Below are 26,801 nucleotides of genomic sequence, written 5' to 3'. Positions count from 1 at the left end.
CATTCTAAAACCCATAGTAGACTAATATAAATGATATTCTTGACCCACAATTATATTCATTAACTTAATCATTTATTTCGGAATGCAGTGTCCGCTTAAACTAGTGTACAATAAGAAAACAATCAACATTATTCTTGGCACAACAAGGCGGGACTATGTGTTGTAGGTGTAGGAAATGGTGGGGATGTGGGCGTTGTTAAGCGTGTTGTCGTGCGTCTCCTTGTCCTCGGGGATCTCTGGATCCTCGCGCTCCTCCTCCTCGTCGATGATGCTGATGTCGCGGATGGAGGGACGGTGGCTGCGTCGCCAGCCGCTGAGATCCTGCGGCTGCTTGGTCTTGGTCAGCAGCTTGGTGCCCGTCACCGAGATCAGGATTGCTCCGAGTGGAGCTGTAAGCACGATGCTGAACACGCAGATGGTCTGCACAATGTTCGCCCAATTGCGCTCCTCGTCCGTGGCGTCATCACCGAGATGCTTCAGGGCCACTGGTCCAAGGGCAGCCTGCACCGTGGCCTTGGCCATCCACGACAATCCCACAAAGAATTTCTCCTTGGTGTTGAGGCGATCGCCGAAAGCAATGCCCGCCGTGGTGAAAATGCGCAGGATGGCGCCCGTGAAGATGCAGGCTGCTCCAACGGACACCGTATGCGAGTCCAGCTCGCGAATCTTAATGGTGGCACCGGTCAGACCAAATAGAATCGGCTCAAAGATCATCCAGAAGATCTCGAAGGCAGTGGCCACCGGATTGTCCTCTACATCCCAGCCGTCCTTGCACCAGAATAGGTTCGAAACGAACGCGGAGAAGACGACGGCCAGGGGCCCGGCTCCCTCGAAGCCCAGCTCCTCGCTGCCGTAGATGGCCATTAGGCCGCCGGTGAAGAGGAGTAGAGTCCGCAGCGGCACCACGTAGGCGTCACCCTTCTCCGGGAAGATGCGGGCCAACGATCCCCAGACGACGCCAAAGCCCAGGCCGCCCAGGATGCAAACGGGAGCCTGTGCGATCTGATAGGCCAGACCCTTGTCGGAGAACATTACCGTGCTGATAATGCCGAAAATGGCCACCGACAGGGCGTCATCCACTCCGGCCACGGCCACCACCAAGGTTGGAATACCCTTGGCCACGCCGTAACCCTTGGTTCGCAGCCGGAATAGACAGGGCACCACCACAGCCGGCGACACTGCAGCAATGATGGAACCCAGCAGGAAGGACCAGATCCAGGGCAGATCCAGCAGGAAGTGAGACATCACGGCCATCACCACCGCCTCCACGCACCACGGTATGATGCCCAGCTTTAGGATCGTCTTGTACACCTTCTTGAAGGCCTCCGGCTCCATTTCGAGACCAGCTCGAGTCAGGATAATTGTGAGAGCAAATTTACGCAGGTGGGCCGTAACCTTAGAGAAGTCCCCATCGATATTCGCCCAGCCCACGTTCTGAGAATTAGAGAATTGGTAAAAAACATTTTCAGTTTTGATGGCATAGGTAGTCAGGAATACAAATATCCATTTTTTAAGAATGCTTGCATGTACTTTTTGGAATCCCTATTAATTTGTATCTTAACAACTGTGTTTCTTTTCAAAAGATCTGAACTTATAATTATTTAGATATTTAAAAGTAGGTCCTTTTATTCAACTATCACTTATCATTAATATATTTATTGCTCACCTGGAAGAGAATGCCCACCATGAGCATGCCAATTAGACGTGGCAAGGTAGTCAGCGATATCAGGTAGCCACCGAAATTTGCGGCAACAGTGAGGACGACCAGGCCGAACAGCTGTCCTCCAGGGGCAGCCGAGTCACCGATGATCACAAAGGCCGTGACCCAGATAAGGACACCTGTAATTGAGGAAATAGTTATAAAGTTAAAAATCTTTATTTTTTATTTAAATAATTCCACAATATAATGATATTTAAATATCCGTCAAACCTTATAAGGTTAGGATTAGTAATTTGTATGAATGGTAATGCAATGGTTTAGAAAAAACTTGACAACTGTACAGATATATATAAATTAAGGATTGGTCGATTTAAAATATTTGACATATTTGATCATAAAATTAAATTTGATTGCTTAATTAAAATCGATCACTTTACTTCTCCGTGAGCATTTTTTGAATTTTCCATACACGCTCTCGTCAATAAAACATCTGAAGCTCTATAATACATTAAAAACTTGATAAAACTTAAGCACCGTCACAAACTTAAAAACCACATTAAATTTATGATAGCCGATTGCCACCAGAAAAACCCACTTTTATCCCTGAGTAAACACTAACCTAGTGATATTTGCGCTAGCCACTAGTACCCTGCTCTTTCAAAAAGCATTTCAACAGTTTACTTACCAATCAGGATAATGGAAATTAGACGAGATACCGTCCTGAAAGTGGGACACAGTGGGTAGGGGAAGATCTTCTGCCAGAAGGGGGGCTCCCAGGACGCAGATGGCTCCTCGCCGCGGCACTTGAGACAGAATGTGTACATCCAGGACTCCTCCACATAGTTTGCACCGCCATTGCTGCTGTCACCACCGGAGGTGTGTCCCATCTGGTGGCCATTGTACTTCGCGTTGAGCACGTCCAGCGCATTCTGTCGATAGTTTTCTGTGAAACAAGAAAGTATCGGAACCATTAATGAATGTGTTATCAAAACTATTCCGTCGGGTACGGAAGCACCTAGCTCTCAGTTCACTAGACCTCAGGAAAATTATCTCGTCAGCCATTATGGATCTCTAATTAGGTGATAACTATCATACCGAATGGGAATACGTCAAAGGCTAGACCTACGCTACAATATTGGGAATTGGTAGAGCCCACTTCCCCCGGCTCGCTAATTAATAATGTTAACTGAAAAATGAAATAGACGCAGAACCACAGCCCCCGATCAAACAGTCGCTTGAACTTGAGATATTTGCATTTTTCAACTGGCTAATTCAAGACGCAATCTCAACGAGACCGTGACAATGAGGGGCCGGCTTAATAGGAAACTTCCTATCATATTTAGGAGATACACATTAAATAAACTCCAAATGTGCTGACATCTGTGTGAGTGACCAATGAACATAATATTTACCCAATTTAAATAGTATAACATGCTATTTAAAGGTAACAACTTTAGATACACGACCTATTAACTTCTACAAATATGATTATATTGTGTTTTATGACCAATTTAGGTATATTAATTTGAAATGACTTATATGAGGGCACATGTTCTAGATCTTTTTTTTGGTAGAATGTTTTAATTTTGTTTATTTTTTAACAATGCATGTATCTCTAAATAAAATTAAACATTTGGTAAGAGCTTGTACCAGCTTGAGGTCAATTTAAAATTAATTTTAGTACGGCACATATATTTATAAATAGTATATACTCATTTTTGCACGTCTTTAAAATAATTATTCAGTTCATTCAGGCGTCTAAGATAGAATTTTCAAAACGTGTCGGCTCGGAAAAATACCACTGCACGCTTGAAAAGTTATCTGCAGACAATGTACGCCGTAGACTTTATAGGAATTTGTTAAGACATGTATCTCAAAAAACACCTCTACAAGCATTAAAAAATAATATTTTTGCTATGTCAAAATAATATTTAAGTTTAAGCTTATAAACTGTGGGTCTATATGATATCATGTTTGGATCAGGGACTTAACCACTTACCATAGCTATGAGTCGAGGCTCGATCACTTTCGTTGTCATGGGGCACTGTATCCTTCAGAATGCTCTTCCTTCGCGCCGGTCCAATATCCGTGTGTGAGTGTGTGGAAGTCTGCGATGGGAATACGAATCGAGGTTATTCCAACTGAATGACGAACCCTTATCGTAAGCCCCAAGTTCGAAGCGTGTGCCATAAATATTTTCATTAGGAGATTATATGGCCAAAACACAGGAAAATCCGTTTTTACGATGCGCCCATCAACCGAATCGATCGCAATCGCCGACGTCTAATGAACTCCCCACTCACCTGTGAAATTTTACGCCTCGGGTTTTGCTCATAGGCGGGATTATCGTATCCAGCACCGAGACCTCCAGTCCCACCGATCGCTGGCGGATCGGAGATAATGCTGACCCGCCGTTTGGGTTGGCTCTCGATGACAATGGTGCTCTTGTGATTGCCATTGCCGCTGCCATTCGAATTGGGCATGGGCACATCGCTGGGCACTTGGATTGGGGTTGGAGCTATGATGGTCGTCGGCGTGGTTATGGTCGCCGGAACACCGCCGACGGGGGGATAGGGATCCTCGCGAGCTCCTGGTTCTCCCGTGGCCGTCATCGTCTTGTGGCTCTGGCGAAACGAAACGTTTATGATCAGTTATCGTTACTCGATCGATGGTTTTATGGTTAGATTAATGGCTTTTCAAAGCTTACACTAAACATCTGACGCCGTATAAAACGTATAAAATTATTAATAAGCGATACGCGAGTTTTTACAACTATCTCGTTCGACGTTTAGCAATGAAATAAATTCATTACCACTCGGTGGCACTCCGCCAGCTGCAGGTGGACACACACACACACACACTCTATAAAGCCCTCACACACGGACACCTGCTGAGTACACTGAGGGAAATGGCGAGGCGCTAATTAAAAAGCCAAACAGCTATTCATCACAGTCAAGGAAGGTATGTATAGTTATTCAAAGGGTAATGGAGACACAAAAAAAACGGTTTTCGCCAAATTTATTTATTTATTAAGCATTATAATAATATATTTATTAAATATTTTAATTTTATGTGGTACAAAATAATGATTAGTGCTTTTAGTATCACAAATTTTAACATATAAACTTTTCATTTGTGTCAATGAGAAAGGTCAACCGTAATTTGAATTGCTTTTTGAGACCTAAAAAATTGTTAATTTATAAGTTCTTCAACGTATATATTTATGAATATTATAAATTTGAACTTTAAACATTATATTAAATTATTTATTAACCATTGTAACAATATATTTATTTAATATTTTAATTTTATGTGGTACAAAATAAAGATTAATGCTTTTAGTATCCAAATTTTAACATATAAACTTTTAATTTGCGTCTATTATAAAGGTAAACCATAATTTTAATTGCTTTTTGAGACCTACAAATTTGTTAATTTATAAGTTATTCGAGGTATATATATATATGTTATATACCTGAACTTAAAACATTATATCTATCGAGCCTGTTAAACTATTTATTAAGATAACAACAGAAAGGGTATTCACTAAGTCTATAGAACCTTCCAACTCTTTAAGGTACAGGTATTAATAGATCCCACAATGCATACCAAGCATATTAAATAATAAAATAAATTAGTGTTACGCAAAATGTTTTATTTCTCGCAGTGCCTTCGTGAACTTGTGAAAATCTTAAAGACTAACGTAAATATTAAATAAATATTGTAAAAACTTCTAAAAACCTCAATAAAAATTAACAGCAATTAGCTTTAATTATATCACCCGGCCCAAAAGAGACACATGATACGGATATGTACTCATATCTCTTCCCATGAATATGTAAAAACCTGGTCGGTTCCCGCTTTGATGACCAAGAAGGTTTTAGCCATTTGTTTTACGTTCAATTATGACGCGTTTTATCTAAATAAATTCACGTGAGCTGGGTTTAATTGTTTGCCTCTTTTTCCCACTTTTTTTTAGTCGCGTCGCGACGTCTCGAAATAATGAGGCTGAATTGATTATTTTATACATTCGGTGATTATTTGTTTTTCGGGGCTTTCTGTTGTTTTTGCTATTTTTTCGCTTCTGCGGCGAGGAGAACAAAATGTGACATCAAGTCATGCGGTTCGTTAGCTGAAATCAAACAAAGCCACAGGCATGTTGGTTGCCTGGCAAAATGTTGATTTAAAATTGACGTTTTTTTTTTTATTTTCCCGCCCCTAAAGTTGTTCGAAAGTTGCGTTATTCAATTTGCTAATTTATGGTTCACACAAATAGCAGGTGACAAGTTGGTCTGAGATGCGAACAAATTGATTTCAGGAACCAAAGGAGATTGAGACGAGAAAAACCTTGGAAGGGGTGAAGAAACCATGATATCTTTACCATATAATAATGCCCTACTTAAGTTCGCTGATCTTATTCATTACAATTACTTTGTCATTAAACAATGTGCAACATTGTGGACTTTATTCACGCTCTGATTAGAGCACTAAATATAGACTTAAATGGGGAGAAAAGGGGAAGACAGTAGATGATATCAGGAAGGTTGGGGTAGGAAAAAGTCTATTTGCAATCACAACTGCATAATTGCCCAGACACGCTCAATGTTTTCAATTTTCACCTCTAATTAGCGCCGATTCAACAAAAAGTCTGCTATTGATATGAGTAATTTGCTGTGATAAAATTGTTTTAGACAATATTTATGCTTGGACAGTCACCTAAAGAGCGCGAGTGCCGCAGGCATTTCGGATATGATGACCATCTTAATCTGGAGCGTTGCCTGAAAACTCAAGTGTCTCGGATTTTTGACATTTTTTTTCTTTTTGAGGGGCTTGGAGCTCTAATTGACGCGTGTCTGGTATCAGACCCGAGTTGACAAACTTTTCGACACATCATCATCATCATCTCATCATCATCGGCATATTATCGTCACGTGCTATCAGGCGAACAAATGGCGAACAAAGCGGCTTAATTAGCATTCGTGTGTCATCTGTTGGGGTTTTAAGCCTTATAAGCAAATATATCTGGCTATATAATCGTAAGTGTGCACCAATAGGCTAAACCATCTACAGGTCATCTGTAGGGTGAATAACTCGGGGGAATCCTCTGAGAGGCAATTTATTTTTGGATTAGGGTTTTAGTTGCTTTTTACAATATTTTAATAGGCATATATATTTGTGGCTTGACTCAAAAATTGTGTTGATTATACATTCTCACCGTCTTAATACAAGAAGTATATTTATACAGAGAGAAATATCCAAGAACATTGTTCTTGAATTAAGAACATTCGTTCTTAAAAACCGTGTAAGTTCATTTTGGTATCAATGTTCTCAATATTAGAACAAAATGGTGAGAAAAGAAAAGTCAAATTGAGTTTATTTAACAACTTTTAACTATACACTCCGGACTGAACTAATAGTTTATTTGCTGAGATATACAACGTACATTAATACCAATTCAACTTGATTCGAGCAAAAAAAAAAAAAATGGTTTACTTAAAAATATTGTTCTATTTTTAAGAACATTTTCAACTCAGATAAGAACATGAGAAGTTTCTCTGTGTAGAGTATCGATAAATAGAGGTTCTGGGTATGATTTTTAAAAAAATATAATTGGGAGTCCAAGTTCTATCTGAGGATAACAATTTGCTAAAAGGCAGTAAATGGCTTTGGGAAGGGTTATATAAACTAGTTATATAAAACAGACGTGATATTGATTAAAATATATAAAAATACTAATATGGTATAAAAGATGTTCCTTCATATTTTTAGTTTATTATTCCAAAATAATAATTTTTTTTATTCATTTTTTATTTGTTTCTTCAGAATTGGATAATAATATTTCTAACAGATTTACCTATAACTATTAATTTTATTAAGTTTATGAATTTAATTGTTACCCTTACGAAAGCCCTTTGACTAAATAATTACAGCTAATTGTTGTTTGGGGTTTCTTGTATTTTTCCCTAAATCTTTGTGAATAATTTTTGCATTCAGCTTTGCTTTCATCGGTTTTGCCGCTTTTTGACCTTGCCGGAGGTTGCCCCCTTCCATCATTACTCCAACCCACTTTGCACCCACACCAAAAAAAACATTTTGCATTGCCAACGAATGAACAACAGCGTGGAATGATTCTACGTGACATGTTTGCCAGATCGAATTGGCCAAGGCATAAGCAAATTCGAAGTAGTTAGTTAGCTTGGGTCAGTTGGCCGAAGCGGTTGTCGGCCAGTTGGATAGCTCGAGAGCTGGGGAGCCCGGATTACTAAGCACGAGCACAGCCAAGCCGTTTTCGACCCAAAAGGTTTTCCTTTCCAACATTTCAAGCCCGATTGCACAATGGTTACGGCCAAATGAGGGCCAAAAGCATTTACATTTTTCACCGATTTTGAAATTGCGTTGGTAGGTTTCTTTTTGGTATGGTTGGAGAAGTCCGCAGTTGGCTTAGTATCAGCCATCGGTGACGTTGTTCACTTTCAAACCCGGCCAGACAGCAAACGCATTCCTTTTCCTCGATTTTGCTTTTGTAATTGGCAATATTGTTGTTCTTCCATTGCTATTGTGCTAAAGTACTAATCTAATCGATTGCTAGGAAACTGCTCAATAATAGATAATCAAGCGAGATAATAAGTTTCGCATTCTTACACAATTAATCCCCTAAGCACTTGAGTGCAGGGAGCGTGTAAATTTTGAGAACAATTCACTTGAATCACCACGAATTCAAATGGAGGGAAAAGTTAGCGGGTTATTTCTAGGGATTGCTATCACCCAGAGTCGCATGTGGCCGACTGGCAGATATGATGATATTGGACACTTGGCTAATCTCCCTTGGGCTTTTTCCGGCTACGATTAGCCAGTTATAGGGCATTGTTAATTAACTATATCTATGACGATTGTTCTATGAATGAATGCTTGTAAATCAAATAATTTGATATTTTTTTTATTTATAGTCTGCTTATATACAATAATCGTAAAGCGACTTATCATATAATAATTAAATAAATCAAATAGTTTGATATTTTTTGTTTATAGTCTGCTTATACGCAATAATCGTAAAGCGACATATCATATAATAATTAAATAATATACCCATATAATAAAATGTGTAATAAATCTGGTTTTAAATCTGATTTTTTTAAATCTTCTCCAAAAATTAAAATTCCTTTTTTTCCAGTTACTTCGTTTTATCAGTTAATTTAGGATACACTTACATACAAAATTTACATTATTATTTTTCAATGATCTTATCACCAGTTATCATGACCATCGGATGGTAAAGTTTTTATAATGGTTCGAAAAAACTTCTTGGAATATTTTTAAAACCCTACGATATCGTGTATTTTTCCTGATGAAACCAATGATCGCAGTTCAAAGCCCTCTTAATTGGGTATCAATAAAACCGAGTTTATTACCACGAATTGGTTCCTGACTGTGTAACTTCAGACTGACGTCAATGAAGACGTTCTCCAATTCTCAGCTCCATTTTCGCGGAACTACTGATCAATTATGATATTCCTCGAAGAAATTTAAGGAGAATTCTTTAAATAGAGGTCGATTGAAGTTATCAAGTGGTAGATGGCATCGGCTGAAATTTTTTATTACAGCCGAACTCGTTGGAGCCATTCGGGGCCAAGCATTCACAAAGTTATCTCAGGTTGTATATTTGCATTAATTTATTGCAATATAAAAGACTTTTCAATCATTGATCGCAGCATGTAGAAAATCCGTATAATATAATATGTTAGCGGCTTATCTGACAAACGCGCGGTCGATAGGAAAGGGCACTATACCGAAAAAGATTTAGCCATAAAGATGAAATCGAGGGAAAAAGGAAAATAAAAATCCACAAAGCACTTGAGTGAACCGATCATAAAAATCGAATGGCTATCGTCTGGTGGGTTGATAAGGGGAGTTGGGAGGTGGGTGGTGATGGGTGCTCGGGAACCCCTTATCGTACCGCCGGATGAGTTAATTGGCTTGTATTGCCCTACTACCCCAACTACCGTGTGGCGAAGTGTGAATTGTGATTGATTCCGAATGCTAAATACGCAGGCGGGATCGGGTCGGCTTGCCTTTAAATTGGTTTCACGATTGCGATCAGATCGCGAAATATGTGTGATTACTCCACTTACGAGTGTTTCATTAACAGACCCACTCCACTCGAATATCAATCAGCCATGAATGTTATTTCTATATGATCGGTTTCGGTTTCGGTTACGGTTTCTGTTTCGTTTTCATTTTCGATTTCCCCTTTCTTCTCTTGGGATTTAAACTCAGGTGGTTTCCCATATACGGCGTCTTTTGTTTATCTCCCTCAATTGCTGGGAATTGTTTATTAAAACATTATCAATATCTGTAATCCCCAGTCGGATCCACTTCACTCCATTCTCCACTCGTTTTGTCTGGCTTTGGCCTTTGTCATTAGTCGCGTTGACAACTGCTAATTGTGGTAAGTGTTTATTGGCCCAATTTTCGAGGCATAAGATAAGATTCTTTCTGGGTTTCTCGTTTAATTATGCATGTATTTCCCTTACATTTAGTAGGGCCGCCTTATCACCGGTCTCTGGGTGAAACTTCCTCTGTTTATCTAAGCCTAACTGTGAACCTAAATAATGAGTATTTTGGAGATGTTTTGGATGGATACAACTTTAGGGTTGGTATTTTTATAATACCATAAAGGTGATTTTCTGGCACGCGGCACTGTTTGATCTGAATCAAATGTGAATGTTTTTAAGTCCACAGAAACAGAAAATGTATGAGTATATTAAGTCCTAAAAGGTATTAATACCAACAAAACAATACAACTTTTTTTGTTATATAACTTAACTTTATAACTTTATAAAGTGATCCAGTTGATTAATGGAAGGTTAAAAGGTTCCATTAAAACAATTAATTTCTTTCATCATTCCAGTCTGAAGAAAGTTTCTGATTATGATATTAAATGTAATATAATACCAGTTCCGTTCCACGCACTGCGTAGTTGTTTCATTCTCATTTCACATTACTTTTGTTCCATTCTGAAACAAATTAATACGTTCTGGAACTGGTTCACTGCTTACATTAATGGATTAATCCGCTTGAGATACTCGAATTGTAGCATTTTAAATTATGACACAAATGGTAGCACTGCAAATTGATTTTCCTCATGCAATAAAATATTCTTATGGATTCGTTTCGAGTTCATTAAGAAATCATTCACATTTCATTAATTTCGGCCAATATGCAAATGCGCAGCAAAACGTAAATAAAGTGAAATATATGAACCAAATTAATAACAGCTCAAAGCCGAAAGCGGGCGTTTTAATCATAAGCGAATGTAATTTGCATTTGCACTTGTGCTTCTTATTTTCTGGCATTTAATTGGAGTCTCCAGAAAAAAACAGCACGTACTGTCAGAAAAGCAAAATATCTTAAGTATTTACTTTATGACAGCCACTGAACTTGAAGGTGGGTACAAGTTGGAACCTACTTTGTATTCAGATGGCGGGCAGGAAATTAGACAACTTTCGTTGATGTCTCCAATCTTTTTGGCACTTTGTCACTTTTCGTTGTTCCCCTTGGATTCTACTTCACTTCTTTCTGGGAAGAATGGGTGTTGTCAATTAATTAAGACTCCGAAGTCGTAATGCGGAAACTTTTACTTTCATATTCACACAACGCGTTCCAGGGAAGCGGAAAACTATAAACTGAACCGAAGACGAAGACGATACGCAACCTGGTTGAAAAGACGACTAAATCGCTGGGAATTCCTGCGAGCGTTTTATAGGCACACATACGCACGGGTCTGTAAACACGATCGCAAGAATTGAATCGAATTGAATCCGCTCTCGCACTCACTCACTTATTCATTCATTCTCTCCCAATTCCCGAGTCGTACGAAGCCATATCGCTGTAAGTCTGTCCATCTTATCTTCTTGTACGATCCCATACGATCCACCCACCTGAAAATGAAGGTGGGCCAAAGCCCGCTCTTCGGATAGGGCGTAAATCAAGTCGATCGGTAGCCAATAGTGTAAGCCATCTATATGGCTATTTGCCACTGCACTGCTATATCTCTAGCCGAAGGCCCTCCAGGTTTTCGTATACTACAACCAATAAAATGGTCAACAATATAATTTCCTCGTCGCTTCCCAGGCCACTTGACAAATTGCTTTGGCTATAAATTCAATTCAGAATTTACCATGGCGAATGCAATGTCATAATACTTGGCGGTGTGAAAAAACATTACTTATATGGCCCAATATATGACACGAAAAAGTATGCAATAAAATAATGATTGATGACTCCAGATAAAGGTTGGTTTTTCTTTAATTAGTCAGTCCTGAAGCGTTCAATCAATCGAAAGCGTTTGATGGTTTTATGGCCCGGCTAATCATTTCACATTGATATGGTCGCGACTTTATGTTTAACCCATCATTTCAACGACTTTCGATGGGATTTGGTAATTGAGACACATTGAATTTAGCCCGGTAAATTTGTTTATTACCCGTCTAATTGATTTAAATGTTAAGTATTTCGGCATGCTTATCAATAATTCAATTAGCTTCCTTATACCCAAATACTTTGCCAAATATTTAAGTAGATTAATCATTCGGAATAAGCAAACATAAACAAAATTGTCTGATTATTTGTTTAGCATTTGCATAAAACCTAAATTGATGATTTTCGTTTATTTACCTTGCCTAATTCTTACCGACAAATCATGATACATTCAAAACTGATAAAAGTACTCAGCTTTTTTCGCAAGAGACAGAGAATAGTATTCCTTTTGATATCTGCGCCATAAACTGTGTTTATGTCCATAAACTCTTCAAAGATTTCCATTGCAATTCACTTGGGTAAACTTTTTGTGATTAGCGCTATAAAAGTACATATATGATACGAGTTGTTATGGAAAAAACAATGTTATACGCAAAGCGAACACAAAATTGTGCTTCCAATTGATTATTTCGTTAAAATTATTATTGTCACTTCCAGCCAGAGATTATTATTGTATAAATCTGACTTTTGCCCGCATAATGCGAGGTCTGCATACCATTAAAATTGGTTTCACTCTTGGCATTTAATATTTATTGTAAATTTGTTTATCTAATTTCCGGCAATATATTTACCTATTTTCTGTCTATCTGCATATTGTTTTCGTACTCTCATACCCCAATTTGGCCACTCTAAATGGCCGAAATCAATTGAATTCAAACAATCCGCAAAATTTGCAGAAATGTATAAACTTTTCGCATGGAACTTCTCTAATTATTTGAGTGGCAAACGGCAACCGTAAAATGCGTCAGAGCAAAGAAGGTGGCTGGGTCAGGGATATGTTTGGGGGTCTCCATAAATTAACTTTTGCCGAAATTACAAACATTTTCCCCATTAAAACCCAAATCACGGGGCCACACACCCTCGACGGAGACACAGAACATACATATCCCGGGATCGCTGGACGGGAATGGAGCAATTTCAATTAAAGCTAATTACAACCAATATCGACTGCCAACAATGTCAGGCATCAAATGCGACGAAGCCACCCAAGAGGAGCCAGTTTGGTTGGTTGGATGCCTGGTTGGTTGGTTGGATGGAAGCCCGGCTAGTGTCATGTTGTCTGGGTTGTACACTGCGAGAAACTGCGGTGATCACGAGCGCACAAGGTGTCACTCAATGTCGCAGCGAGTCCTGCCTGCGGGGGGGGGGCAGTAAGTCCTGTGCGGCAAGGGGGTTGCATAAGTAAGTGTTGTTGTCGTTGTCACCGCCAGCCACTGAAATGTGGGCATTTGGGTGAACCTCAGTCTAAACACATTTCTGAGGACCTACTTCGCCACCCCCTTGAAGAAGAAGCCTTCATATGACAAAAAAATAACCTCACCAGTTCTGAAGGTATTTTATTTTGCAAAGCAGCTTAAATATTTTAAAACAAATATGTAGCTACGGACTTCCATGTGTGACTCTTATGATGGACCATGCTTATACAAATAAAATCAAAATTGTATAAGTATTTATAAAAAATAATAATATAATACATATAAATAATAAGTTAGTGGTTTTTATCAATAAATCTCAGCTTTTGAACCAATAATATGGTACTACCTTTAAATTTGAAAACTTGGTTTGAACTTTTTAACCAACTTAAGTTTAATAATATTTATATATTCTTACAAAATGTAAAAGCACGTTTTGATAAGTATACAAATTGTTAAATTTTAATAATCTGGTGTACTAGCAGGATTCGTTTGGCCCCCGGAAACACTTTTCTTTCGATATTTTAAAAGCTCATCACTCATACGACATGTGCACATGCACACAGCATTCTTCACCGTTGTGAGGACAAGCATGTTGAAGTATTCTTAAACTACAATTTAAAAGTCCCACACAAAGCACACCTTTCCGATATTTTAAGTCTGTCTTGTTTCCCAATTTTATCCGCTTAGGGTCCACTCTAAAGGATGTACGTGGGCGGCTGCTGCTTGAGGGTCCAAAGGCTAGTGTCTGAATTTGAGTCACAACCCGCTGCAAATGCTGCCGTTGTTGTCATGGAATAATTAAAGCAAATTTGCACTTCAGACAGTCGCCCGTGGAAAAACAAGACAAACATCTCAGCCCTCAACACTGGCGACCCACAACAAGAGCGGAGCCAAATCACCAGAGCCAGGTACGATCGAGGATACCGCCTTCTAAAAAACAACAAAAACACATAGGAGTCTCAAAGATAAGTTATACGACCTAATAATACCCGTCCTTCTACGCCCTAAAAAGGTATTGCATACTTTAAGGCGTAACAACATCTGATAATCTTTTTCTGTAAAAATTATATATAATCTGGAAACACTTTCTTAAAACATATACATATATAAAACGATTTAAAAAGTTCTTAATTGTATGTGCGACTACATATTATATCATATTATGACTACAAATTAAGTTTAATTAGGTATAAATCCCCTTAAGTTACCAAGATCGTTCTGACTTTGTATGCTTATCTAGTGAAAAGTTCCACCGACTCTAATATACCTTTTCATTATCCAAATACCGGCTATAACAACAACACCGTCAGCTGCCACTGCCAACATCAACAAAAAGGGGTGCTCGAAAGTGCTTCGAGGACTCGTACCTCCTACAACGACAATGGCAACAACAGCAATGCAGAACAAAACGCCAGTCAGCCGGGAAAGTACGCAAAAAATGTCTATATGTACGTGGGGCAAGGTACGACTACGAGTATATATGTTTGTGTTACCATAATGTGGAACAGAGCCAGCAACACAAAAAACAATACCAGTGAGTGCCACAGAGCGTTGCAACAGGAGCGGTTCAAATAAAGTGAAAATATGTGAAAGTATTATTAATTTTGAACCACTTTTTCCTTATTTTACGGTAAATGAGAACTTACAAACCCAAAGCTAGACCCTTTTTTGTACTTCAGTGGTATTGATAATATTACGTATACGTAAGTGCGTATACTTAATTTTTCTGGTAACAAACTCGGATCTGCTGAAAAAGCTTTTTGCATTTATTTAAGTAAAGTACTACATAGAAGATTTTTTTTTTAGTTTGATTCAACATTTAAAAAAATAATAAAATAAATAAATTAAATTAAATCAGTCTAAAAATTATTCGCAATTTTTTCTTTAATGAAAAGTCATATTTAGTTACACACTTATTTAAACTTAACAAAACTTTACTTCTTTAAATATGTTAAAATAAAAAAAAGGTTTCTAAAATGTTAAATGTTCGAGCCCTTTTTCTCTTTACTACTGTAAATAGGCTATAAAATAAAAAAATTTTTTTTTAATGTTAAATATTATTTGTTTTAAGTAAATACATTGACACGTGTTCAAGCCCTTGTTCTCTTGGTACTATCTGAATAAAATGAAAAACGTATTATATTACTAGGAAAGGAAGGTCTCATTATCCGGTTTCCCCCCTCCGCTCCTGGGCCAACGAGAGCTCGGCGGAAAAGAGGAAACCGAACGGCGGTCGCGATGACGGACTCGTGCGGATGCTGCCGATGCCGATGCCCGATTCCCGATGACGATGACAAGGAGGATGGGGATGGGGATGTGGCTGTGGATGACGATGCTGCTGTACCTCGGCTCTTCCTGTGGCTTTTCTCACTCGCTGAGCGCAACAAGGACCAAAAAATGCCAGCACGGCAACAACAATGGCCAACAACAATAATAATAGCGAATGGCAACAATAAACTGAGCTTGCGCCAAAAACGAAATACGAAATACGAAAATGTGTGGGAAAAGCGAACGAGAGTCGTTTTCTCACGACGACAGGAACAACAGCAACAACAAAAACAACAACAACAAAGGAGCAACGAGATTGGAAAACAAAATCAAACACACACACACGCACGAAGAGCGGCTCTCACAGAAAGCTGCTCAAAGTCAAAGTTTCGGGTGTTAGTGCAACTGTGTGTGTGTGTGTGTTGGAGAGATTCACCCGAAAAAAGTTTTTCAACTTGAAATTGAACTGTGTGTGCCATAGTTGAAGGAAGAAGAAGCAGCATCAGACAAATTGGAGAGCGCCAGTTGTTGTTGCTTCTGGTACTGATGCTGCTCTTCTCTCTCCTCCTCCTTTACACAGAAAAAAACACTGTAGCTATATGATTAACAATTTTAGATGACCTCACAAACTATTTTAATGTGAAAAAGGATCCCTGCGAATATCAAAACTTACTAAATATAGAAAATGTTTATGGCTTAAGGTGATATTTGCAACCAATATTATAATTTAAACTTATAAACTCTACACAGATAAAACATGATCAATTTGATTACAATCTTTTAAATTACATCTTTAATATCACCATTTATAAAAAGGAAAAAGAGGTGTGGTAGTTGAACCCGGTTCTCAAATCTATTAAATCTATGAAGATACTGATATTTTTCATATGCATCATTTAATTGAACATCCAACTGATTTTTGTTCTGTGTAGTGTGGCTGGCTTTGTTGTTGTGGGAGCGAAAATATTTTAACGCAATTAGAGTCGGAGCATCGTCGTTGTCGTTGTGTCAGCATCAGAGCAAGAGCGAACGCGCACGCAGACGGACACGGCCACGGAGCACGGATAAAACGGGCGAAAGACAAGAAAACCCTAGAAAGGCCAGAAAGCACAAGAATAGACGGCGAAGGCCCCAGTGTGTGATGTGATGTGTGAACAAAAAGAGTGCCCCGAAAGCTAGTGTAAAAAAGTGTGACCAGCGGTGATAAAAAACCTGAACAGACTCAATTAACTGTGAAAACCTGCTGCACACACACACACACACGTCTTACGCCAAAAGCACACACGCGACACACGCACACCCCCGCAAAGTGAGAGTGTGTAGGGGAACAAGAGAGAGACACAGAGAGGTGAAGGTGAAGCTGAAGGAGAAGCGCGAACAATTTGTTGAATACAACGGGACTTTACTGCCGCAAAAGAAAAAGCGAAAGTGAAAATCAAAGAAAGGCGAACTAAATTTAAATACGTCAAAAACTGAAATAAAACTAAGTGGAAATTCCAAGCGAGCCGAAGCAAACAAACAAAAAGAAAGGGGAGAAAATTGGCGGCGCAAAAGTTAAAAGGGACAAAGACGATTAAGCAGCTTGCCAAGGACGAGGACCCGAAAGGTGAGCCCAAATAAGTCAGGCAAAAGTAGATGGCAAAAAAAGAAATGTACAGGCAAAGTTGCTCCTAGCGACACAAGAAAACAAAAAACGGTAAAAACGGCAAAAAAAAAAAAAAAAATAAAAACGCCCCAAACAGATTTTTTTCCTCTTGGAAAGTGACAGTCGTCGACGTCGCCTTGCAACGCCTCAAGAAGCCTCTGTCGACGTAGCAGCCTCCCCCCCTTCCCCTTCCCCTCTTCCATTCACCCTGAGCTCAAGAGAGAGCTCTCACTCCCACACTTTCACCCTCCCTTTGCGCCCCGTAGTTGTTGGTTTTCTTGTTATTCATAGGCAAACATAGGCAAACAAGCAGAAGCAAAGCAAAGAGCAACCTGCGTGGCTGCGAACAACAACAGCAAACATCCCGGCAGCGTTGCGAGGGCGGTTCTCAAAATGAAATTAGCCCGATACCACGATACCCCGATACCCTGGTACCGAATTAGGCCCACTTTTCGACGTTTCAATATTGGCCATCTTTTGGGTTAATGCCCATCATCATCAAACGGGGTTTCGCCAGGCAAAGCGCCCCGAAAAGTATGCTATGGCTTCTGTGTGCGTGTGCGGTCCGCTTTAATCCCATCAAAAAGAATTTTTAAAGAACTTTCCAAAGCGTTGAAAAGTCATCCGCCACTTTTCAATATGAACGAAATGTCAAAAACCCGCAGAAAAACTCTGACCTTACATAACCTTTTTCATCGAATTTGTTTACCCAACCAGTTTTTTCGACCCAAAGCCGCGAAAACTTTTGAATATCTTCTGTAAAATGTGTTTTCTTTTTGACTGGGGATTATGATTTCCTCAGTCAGCCATGAAACAATAATCCTTTGACCAAGCTCAATGGTTTTTATTAAACTTTTGATCGTGTTGAAATACTGACTCAGGATTTCTGTTTCCATGCTGAGTAAGCCCAAGTAATGTAAACTGCAATAAAGAAAGTATTATTTAATATTATTATATTCTAAATTTATGTTATAAAAAAAGTAGGAAATTAGTATTAGTATCCTTGTAGTAAAGAACTTTAATTATTTTTAAATATTTCTTTGAATTTATTAGCGCTTTTAATTTAAAAACATATTTGGTTGCAATTTTAAATATGCTTTTAGGTCCTTCAATTTCAAGTTAAATACTTTCCCACTCCTTTTTATAAAATGGGCCAGAAAAAACTTGAGACCCACCTAAAATCCAATTATTTTTCTGCACACCTTGTAGTAGATTAAAATGCTGAAAGCAACTAAACTAGTTTTTTTCTAGTTCCCCAAACTCAACAAGCTTTCTAGATTAAGATCTCGTGTATCTCTGGAAGCTCTGCTCCTGGCCTTATCCAGTTTCTTGTTACCCTTTGACCTCCCCTCGTTTTTCAACGGCTGGCATTGGCGGCAGTGATAATTCATGTCCCGCTGACATTTTTGGGTCAAAAAACTAAAATATTATGTGGTTGCTCTTGCCATTTGGTAGGAGTGTGTGTGCGTAGGTCGGTCTGTCTGTCTGTCTGGGTTTAGAGCCTTGTGTCGGTGGCTTGTAGTCATTATTCCATCCAACCTTCGCAGGACCACCACTATACCCTTGCCATCCATCATACCCATTGAAGGTTCGTTTTTGTTTCTGTTTGCCTATTTGCCTGTGGTGCGTGAGGCAGATTAAAATTGCATCCGGCGCGCCAAACAAAAGACTGTTGACCAATTTCGCTTAAACATAAAACAGGGAAAGGAAAAATTACCAGTGGTCCTGGCAACGGTTCAAGCTGGCTCACACACACAGGACATAAACACACGAAGGCAAACAGAAATGAATTCATAGTAAAAGTCTTAATTGAAATTTTTGCTTGAAATGTGTACAGAGGGGATTTTTTTTTACTGTTCTGCGCCACCTAAAATGAAAGCGATGTGTCCATGGCGGGACCTGTGTATATATCATCCATATATATATATATATATATATACATATATCCCCCGCTATATAGTATAGTATGTGCGAGCTGGCTGGCGGCAACTTTGTGAGGCACCCAGACTCCGGAGGAAAAAGCAAAAGTCGTGGCCTGTGTGGTGTTAACGGATCTGTTTGGCCAAAACGGTGGATGGGGATGAGGATGAGTTTCCCGGGGATTGGCAATGGGGATAAGGTGGAAGTGGAACTTTGTTCGGCTCTTGGCTTTACCTTTGTATCATATTCTTTTATTTAACTTTGTGTATGTGTTTTGTATTTCTATTAGACCGCCTCCACCTCCACCTTCGCTCGCATTTTCCAGCCAAGCAGAAGGCAATCAGCGCGGCAAAAGAAATGAGTTAAATGTTTGATTACAAAATTGCATTCTACACCTTGGAGAATTTCGCTTGATTTCGAATTCCCAATTTAGTTAGCGTGAGCATCGAATTTCGCCCGGGGGGATGTCTGGTGTCTAATCAAGCAGAAATTACTTTAAGCGAGCAATTGACTGGAATTTTAATTAGACCAAATGGGGTGCAGTACTTTGTAGCAGATGCCTTAAATTATAGTCATGTCCTTAAACAATTAACTTAATTTAAATCGTTTATATCTGAATAAATTAAGTTAAAATATAACTTCTTTATTTGCTTTACAAAGAACAAAGAAATTAAGGAAAACAGCAGCCAAGTATTTTTATTATTATTTTATTCATGCATTAAAATGTTTTTTTTTTTGTATTTCTTTTAATTGAGAGAAACTCGCCATAAAATTTTAATTATAATCGAATACAAAGTAGTTACTTTTTGCCATAATTACGCATTCTGCACGTTAGCCACCATTGAGTAAATTATGCAAAAATATATTTACCCAGTTAAATCAGGCTCGAATAATGATTTTTAATACTTTAATACGGGAAAAAATATCAATTAGCCAATTCGTTCTTAACGAAGCTGAATCGTTTGTTTGTGCAAAAGTGGTGTGAATCACAATCAAACGAATGTCAACAAACAAAAATAAACAATTGTCAGGCGAAGTGTGACATAAATAAATGCGACTAGGTGAATGTTATCAGAATAATTATAATAATTTATTAACATTAAATTACATTTAATACAATATGAGTAATTCAACGATTTGAATTCAACACCTATATATTTAAAAGAAAAAAAGATTAATCTAAGCTTTCAACAATATTTGCACTCCTTGATAAGAAAAAACATTGAAATTCGTTTACGCATTCGGCACGTTTGATAGTCCTGAATAAATAATGACTAAATTATGATTACCCCAGTATAAATAAACGAAAAATAAGTTGACCCTTTGCACAGGCTAAATCAAGCAATGTAAATGGTTATTTTGGGGAAAAAATTCAATGGATCAAATATTGGTAAATAAAATAAACAGAAATGTGAAAAAATTAGTTTACCTTGTAACAAAAAAGGATTGTTTGGATCAAAGATTACTTTTATTTTGGAATTGGACCAAGTTTGCATGTCTTTTTAAATCAAATAGGTTTCTTGCTTAAAATTTTAGATTGATATTTGTTATATTTTTCAACGTGTTTTTAATAATGACGTATACTCATTTAGCCAGTGTGTTTAAGCAAAATTTGAACTCTTGTTTATTTTGGCTTTATTCATGACTGAAAATTGCCTGTGGCTCGCAATCATTTGCATATTAGGAAGCTGCCATTAATTTGTTTGAAAATAATTTAGAGCTGCATTAAATAAATAAATTAAAGTGATAAAAGCCACGCGGTAAACTGAAATGTTATATTAAATATAAATTCGGTAAAGAGATAGTTTTAAGGAAGGACATTTTCATTTAAATTGTATGCTATTACATTTTTTAAAAAGAAAAATTAAAATATTTTGAAAAGCTATAACCATAAACGGAGATATTTTTGTATCCATAAGCTTTCTTTTCAAAATAAATCTTATCGAGAGTGGAAAATTAACAAATGGCCAAGTGATTAGGGGACATGAGTAGTGGCGAGAAATCTACATGGCTATAAACACAAGATTCAACACTTTTGGGACCCATGGTGAACCAACCCCGCCCACCGCCATGACCCCGCCCACCAAAGTCATTTGCTTTGAATGGGGAATGAATCTGAATCGAAATGTTGTGTTGGCTAAAATTTATGTGTCTATTGCCAAAGGATTCTGTGTTCTATGCAAAGGGGACACAAAGGAGACACCAGCGAATGAAGATGAGCCTGAAGATGAGCAGGGAAAGCTGAAGAAATGGGTGGCTGCCACTCCCACTCCCACGCCCCTTAGTATCTGACACACACCACTCGCATACATACGCAATTACACGCCCACTTTGCTTTATCTTTGTAACTGTTACAAAACTTGGCTTCATCTTCTGCAGATTCTAGCCTTTTTTCGTTCCAGTCGTTTGCCAGTGTGTTGTGTGTTTGTGCTTGTACTTGTATTTGTATTTGTTTATCTTGGCCAGAAGCTATATAGTTTATCTATGTGCATGTTTGCTGTTTGCTGGTATCCGTCGGCTGGTGTACACTTTTCCGCACTTATTCCATATTTAAGAGGCAATTTATATTCCCTTTTTTTTGCACTCGCAGTGACGTCTCGCTCGTTGGCCCCTAGTATCTAGTATCTCCCTATCTCCATCCCTCTCCGTCCGGCGGTCCATTCAGACTGCCATTCAACTTCAGCTACAGTTTCCGCTGCTCTACTCTACGCGGCATTTTCTGTTTCTGATTCTGTTTCTGATTTAGCCGCCGCCAACATAGCACACAACACGAAAAAAAGTTTCAAGAGTATAGGGATCCCGACTTTGGGATACTTAGTGGTCAGTGCTAGTGGGTTTCCAGTCTTATATCGCATATGTAGGCAATAAACCTTCATAAGAAAACCAATTCTCTTTATTTTCACTTAATATTCCAGGTTTAACTACAAGTCCTAAACGTAAAATATAAACTGATTTAAAGAAAATAAAACTTCGTACATCTTTTTAAAATGTTATTAAAAGTTTATGAACATTAAAAATATTTTACTCTGTTTAATTTTTGTGCCTTTTGGATTATTTAGAAGGCAATAAGTCAGTTTAAATTTTATAACGATAATAAAAAAGGCTACAGGCTTATTACCCAAAAGTCGGAACCGTTTATTTTGAAATATGAGAGAATTTCTTGGCCTACAAACTTTTGAGATTTGATAATATTTATAACTATACTAAAAATATCACAAATAATAATAGCTACTACCTATATTATGACTATGACTCGGCCTAAAAACTTTTGAGATTTGATGATATTTATAACTACACTAAAAATATCACAAATAAAAATAGCTACTACGTATAAAACAACCTATATTATGACTATAATAATGAATGTACCATCATATAAAATACTAAGTCTTGTTAAGTTCCAATGATTTTAGAAAATATAATCAGAACACTTTAAAAGATTTCCCTAATTGGTCCTGGCACTTAGCTTTTAACTGCAATTGGCTTTTTAGAATCGAATTCAATTCCCCCTAAGCGCTTTTTTTCCTGTTTCAAAAACGAACGTAGCGTATGCCATAAACCCTTTTTGCGATTACCCGGTATCCAAGGATTCCACCACCCACTAAGCAGCAAACAGAAGCTAACCAACCACTGATGAAGCGGGGCCATTCCGTTCCAATTTTCCGGGCTGGTCTAAGCCCCCTCCCCCATCCCCCCTCCCCTGCGGCTGTCAGTAGCCAATTATCATTTTTCGAAATGAATAAAAAGCGCTGCCTCTGCCTGTCGACGTTCTTTCCATCCGGATGAATGGTGTGCGTGTGCCACGCAGAGAGTCTATCCAAATGGCATCGCCATAGTCACAGAGCCACAGTTGCCACGGACTCGGTCGCCCCAGTTGCCACCGTATCTTTGCACCTTGCGGCCATATTGCAGTGGTTCTCGCTCGCAATCCAAATCCAAATCCGAAAGCCCCCTCCCCCCTCTCGTAGCTCCTCGTGGATGGCTTTCCCAGCTTTTTTATTGTGTCATAAATTATTCAAACGTAAACATCATCAGCAGGCGGCAGGCAGCGGATCGGGATAAAGATGCGGCTCTTCTGCCCACGGCCTATGTACCTTCTGTGTTTGCCCGATACACGCTCCTCATTATCAGAGGCAGACGTTTAACGCACACTTTACCCAGCGCCCACACTCAAATATGGTATGTGGCATATCCTCGTATATCCTGGCTCTTATTTTCGTATCTCATACGACGACTGTCCCCCGCAGACATGGCACACTGGTTGGGAATTACCATGAATAAGTTATAAGGTTGCATCCTTATAGACATCGCTAACGAACCATTGCAAATATAAGTAGCTTGACCTTAACAATAAATATAATAACAATAATACCATCATGACGTTATGTAAGAAAAGTATTAAAGACTCGATAATTTAGTGTTTTGTACTGAACCACACTTGGTATCTCTCAACTTTCCTATTTAAAATAAGAATAAAGACATTAAATTTAGTATAACATCAAACGATGAAAATTTTATAAAGTATTCTAAAATGAAAACAAGTATTTTAAATTATATTCTGAGAATATATGTAGATTTCATTATTATTCTCCATATACCATTTGTTTTATTCCATTTATTACCAAAAATAGTATTGTATTGTTTTCCTTCTTAATACTATACAAATTTGTTCAACAAAAACCAGAAATGTTAATTCAATTCAACAATGCATTTCCATCTACCAAAAGTGACCTTACAAAAAGTATCATATCAAAACTGTCCGACAAATTGCGCATGTATTACCTTTAAGTGAATCCATAAAAACAATGGGAATTTACATGCTTAATACCATTTTGTATAATTTTTTAGGCATACATTTTTTCATAACACCAAATCTTTTTCATATCTTATTTGGTATCCTTCAATTTGGACAGCATAAATACGATTTTCATTATTTATTAACATTTAAGTCATGTAAAAATGTCATGATTGCATTGACCAGACGATGTGCAGAAAATAAATATGAATTTTACAAATGAAATGCCATTCGCCTGGGTAAAGGAATTTTTAAATCAAATCAAATAAGCAAATCTTCTTATACTAACCCCCAGAATTGCCATGGCACCAAAGGGTCACACAAAAGCTTAAATTCACTGCCATTTTGCGATTTCAAGCTTGGAATATTTCTAGTTATTTTTGTTTGTTTGCAATTTTGAATTTTCATCTAAGCTGAGAGATATCTTTCCTTTGAAATTGCATCATACTTTTTGTTCATTTGGGAGGTACAAAAGATTTAAAAAAAAAATGGGAAGTAATACCAATAGATGAAATTGTATTTTGCAAATTATTGTTGGGAGGCGGCGAATCAAATTGCTTGAACCAGTGTGCAATGATGCGGAAGCAATCGAGAGCATGACCCAGCGGGAAGTGGGCAGTTTGGGGGCTGTGGGCGCGAAGGATGGATGATATGCGAGGACTTCGCACTCAGCGGAGGAGTCACTTCCATAAATAAAGCAGGCGCGCATGGATGGCATGGGATCCGATGGGATGGTGATGGGGATGTGAATGAGAATGGGGAGTGGCAGCTCCAGAGTCGCGCCATCACTTGATAAATAAGTAGTGCACGTAGGCATTCGGCATAATGAAGCGAACGCCCCCCGAAGGCCGCCAGTTTGGCTTGAAGAGGCACAGCAATTTGTTTGGCCCATGCGGCGTATACGTAATCACGCATTGATATGCCATTTACTCGGCCGCCAGCAGCAGAAAATTTCCGGAGATGGGTAAAAAGAAAAAATAAAAATATATAAGAGGCAGCACGCAGCATCACTTCTGACTGATTAATGCAGACGATTTTGCAGTTTCAATTTTACCTTCCGCCACAGGAAGTGCACCTCCTTTTTTTTGAGCTGGCGGAGCGCAAATGAAATTTATACCCCCCAGCAGCCATATTTACGAGCTTCTGCGAACTCTGACCAAGTCGTTACCGCCTCTGATTACATGTTAATTATCATTGCGTAATGAATTGCCCTTTTGTACTCACATGTGTGCTCGCCCCCGCCGAATTCACAACACCAGCCAGCAAATGTCGGAGGAATATTAAATATTCAGAATGTGGAGTGCGGCCAAAGAGGATTCTCTTCTGCGGTAACTGGCTCTGTTGCCGAGTGCTTTCCATTTGCGATATAATTTTTGCATCAATTTTAAAAATAATTGCATTTGATTTGTCGCGGGGTGGCAGGCACCCAGACATAATGTAAAGTGGCTCAACAAAAAATCATTAATAATTGATTTTATTATTCCATTTCATTGTGAAGAAATAGGAAGTAGTTTGGCAATTATGAAATTAATTTAATTGGATTACTGCAAATTTTGTTGATACTCGACACTAGACAATCAAATTGTACAGAAGAAGTACACTTAGAGATAGAAAACAAAGTATATTCATAAATAAACTACATAAATATCTCACATTTTATTATATAGTTATGTATTTTAACCAATTTTTTAGATGTTTAATGTAAAAGAAGAGTGTATTTATAAAAAGCTGAACATTTTTATGGAACGCTGGATGATTTTCACTCACAATGCATTAAGTCCTTAACTTTTTTTGGATTTCATTTATGTTGATGGTAGGTAAATTATGTAGAGCCCTTTGAACTTTTAAGAGCCACTTTGTCCAATTAAATTCTTTCTTTTGTTTTTAAAGTGGCGCAGTTAAACCGATGCATAAAATTCCCATAGACGGGATGTTCTAATCAGAATTCTTTGTATATCACAAGCCACTTAGAATAGAAAATCCCAGCAAATCGGTTGATACCGAAAGGAGTTAGGCTTGGTCCTTAGGCAAGGCTCAGCAGGACTTAGCCCCTCGAAAAACGAAAAAAAAGAGTGCTCCTCTTCCTGGAAGGATTCTAACCAAAAACACACACAAACATAAGGGGGCACCCATACATACATAAAACAAGTATGCATACTTGAAGCGCTCCCACACCTAGATACATACATAAATGTATTAACAATACATACAGAGGATAAGGACTCGATTCGAGGCTTGTACTATGTGCCTGTCTGTGTGTGTGTGCGCAGGCTCAAATTAATTCCATTGGCACCGATTGAAAGTTTTCGCTTCACGGCAGCAATAAATTACGATTGAATATATAAGCTAAGAGGGGGATGTACATCGCACACATTTATCGGATAAAGTGGCGCACATATCTACATACACATATCTCTCTATATATGTCTTTATATCGGGGCATTAAGTGCATCCTTTTAATTTACATGCTCATTAAATTACAAACGATCTCAATTTCCGCAGCAACACGAAACAAAGTCACACAAAATGTGCAAAAACAAAAGACTTGCGACGCATCTGTTCGAACTGAATGATGAATAAACTTGACTAGTAGAACAGGTTTGCATGGAGTGGCGCAGACTGAGCATTTGCATTAAGCCCATTTAATTATACTAAGTACATAGTAAATACGATAAGTGGAGTGCCAGTGCCCCAGCATCGGGAAAAGCATCGACACCACACCATCGACATCGATGGAGTGGAGAGTACTTTCATGTTTACATTTGCCCAAGTACCTCGTCT

The 26,801-nt window shown here is 38.3% G+C and overlaps 2 protein-coding genes and 1 long non-coding RNA gene across 4 annotated transcripts in view; 2 read left to right on the top strand and 1 right to left on the bottom strand.

The window, feature by feature from the left end:
• Positions 1-50: 50 nt before the first annotated feature.
• On the bottom strand, positions 51-11,389 carry Nha1 (Na[+]/H[+] hydrogen antiporter 1). 2 transcript variants are annotated; one of them, XM_017090461.4, is made up of 6 exons: positions 11,127-11,389; positions 3,964-4,284; positions 3,660-3,768; positions 2,346-2,603; positions 1,667-1,839; positions 51-1,434 (listed from the first exon to the last, which is right to left on the bottom strand). In XM_017090461.4, the coding sequence occupies exons 2-6, from the start codon at positions 4,270-4,272 to the stop codon at positions 154-156; spliced, it is 2,130 nt and encodes a 709-aa protein (XP_016945950.3). In that variant the 5' UTR covers positions 4,273-4,284; positions 11,127-11,389; the 3' UTR covers positions 51-153. The 2 variants fall into 2 exon arrangements, with proteins under 2 accessions (XP_016945950.3, XP_016945949.3); XM_017090460.4 differs by lacking the exon at positions 11,127-11,389 and adding an exon at positions 4,368-4,499.
• LOC139352314 (uncharacterized) lies at positions 8,967-10,443 on the top strand. The gene is made up of 3 exons (XR_011603642.1): positions 8,967-9,934; positions 10,024-10,106; positions 10,198-10,443. It is a non-coding gene; the product is annotated as an uncharacterized lncRNA (long non-coding RNA).
• Positions 11,390-16,676: 5,287 nt separating the features above from the next.
• Positions 16,677-26,801, top strand: part of Nlg2 (Neuroligin 2) — a 32,005-nt gene continuing 21,880 nt past the window's right edge. Inside the window, exon 1 of the mRNA XM_017089620.4 lies at positions 16,677-17,266. The gene's annotated coding sequence lies outside the window, so the exon portion shown is untranslated. The remainder of the gene's footprint in view (positions 17,267-26,801) is intronic.

This window comes from Drosophila suzukii, chromosome 2L (genome assembly GCF_043229965.1).
Source record: "Drosophila suzukii chromosome 2L, CBGP_Dsuzu_IsoJpt1.0, whole genome shotgun sequence".
In the NCBI taxonomy this organism is placed as follows: Eukaryota; Metazoa; Arthropoda; class Insecta; order Diptera; family Drosophilidae; genus Drosophila; species Drosophila suzukii.
Note: the sequence above shows the minus strand (reverse complement) of the source record. Positions and strands in the feature narration are given on the sequence as shown.

Coding starts and splice junctions, on each gene's coding strand:
- Nha1 (XM_017090460.4), bottom strand. Junction 2,604..3,659: donor AGCCTCGACTCATAGCTATG/GTAAGTGGTTAA, acceptor CTTGTTTCACAG/AAAACTATCGACAGAATGCG. Junction 1,840..2,345: donor AATTTCCATTATCCTGATTG/GTAAGTAAACTG, acceptor CCTCAATTACAG/GTGTCCTTATCTGGGTCACG.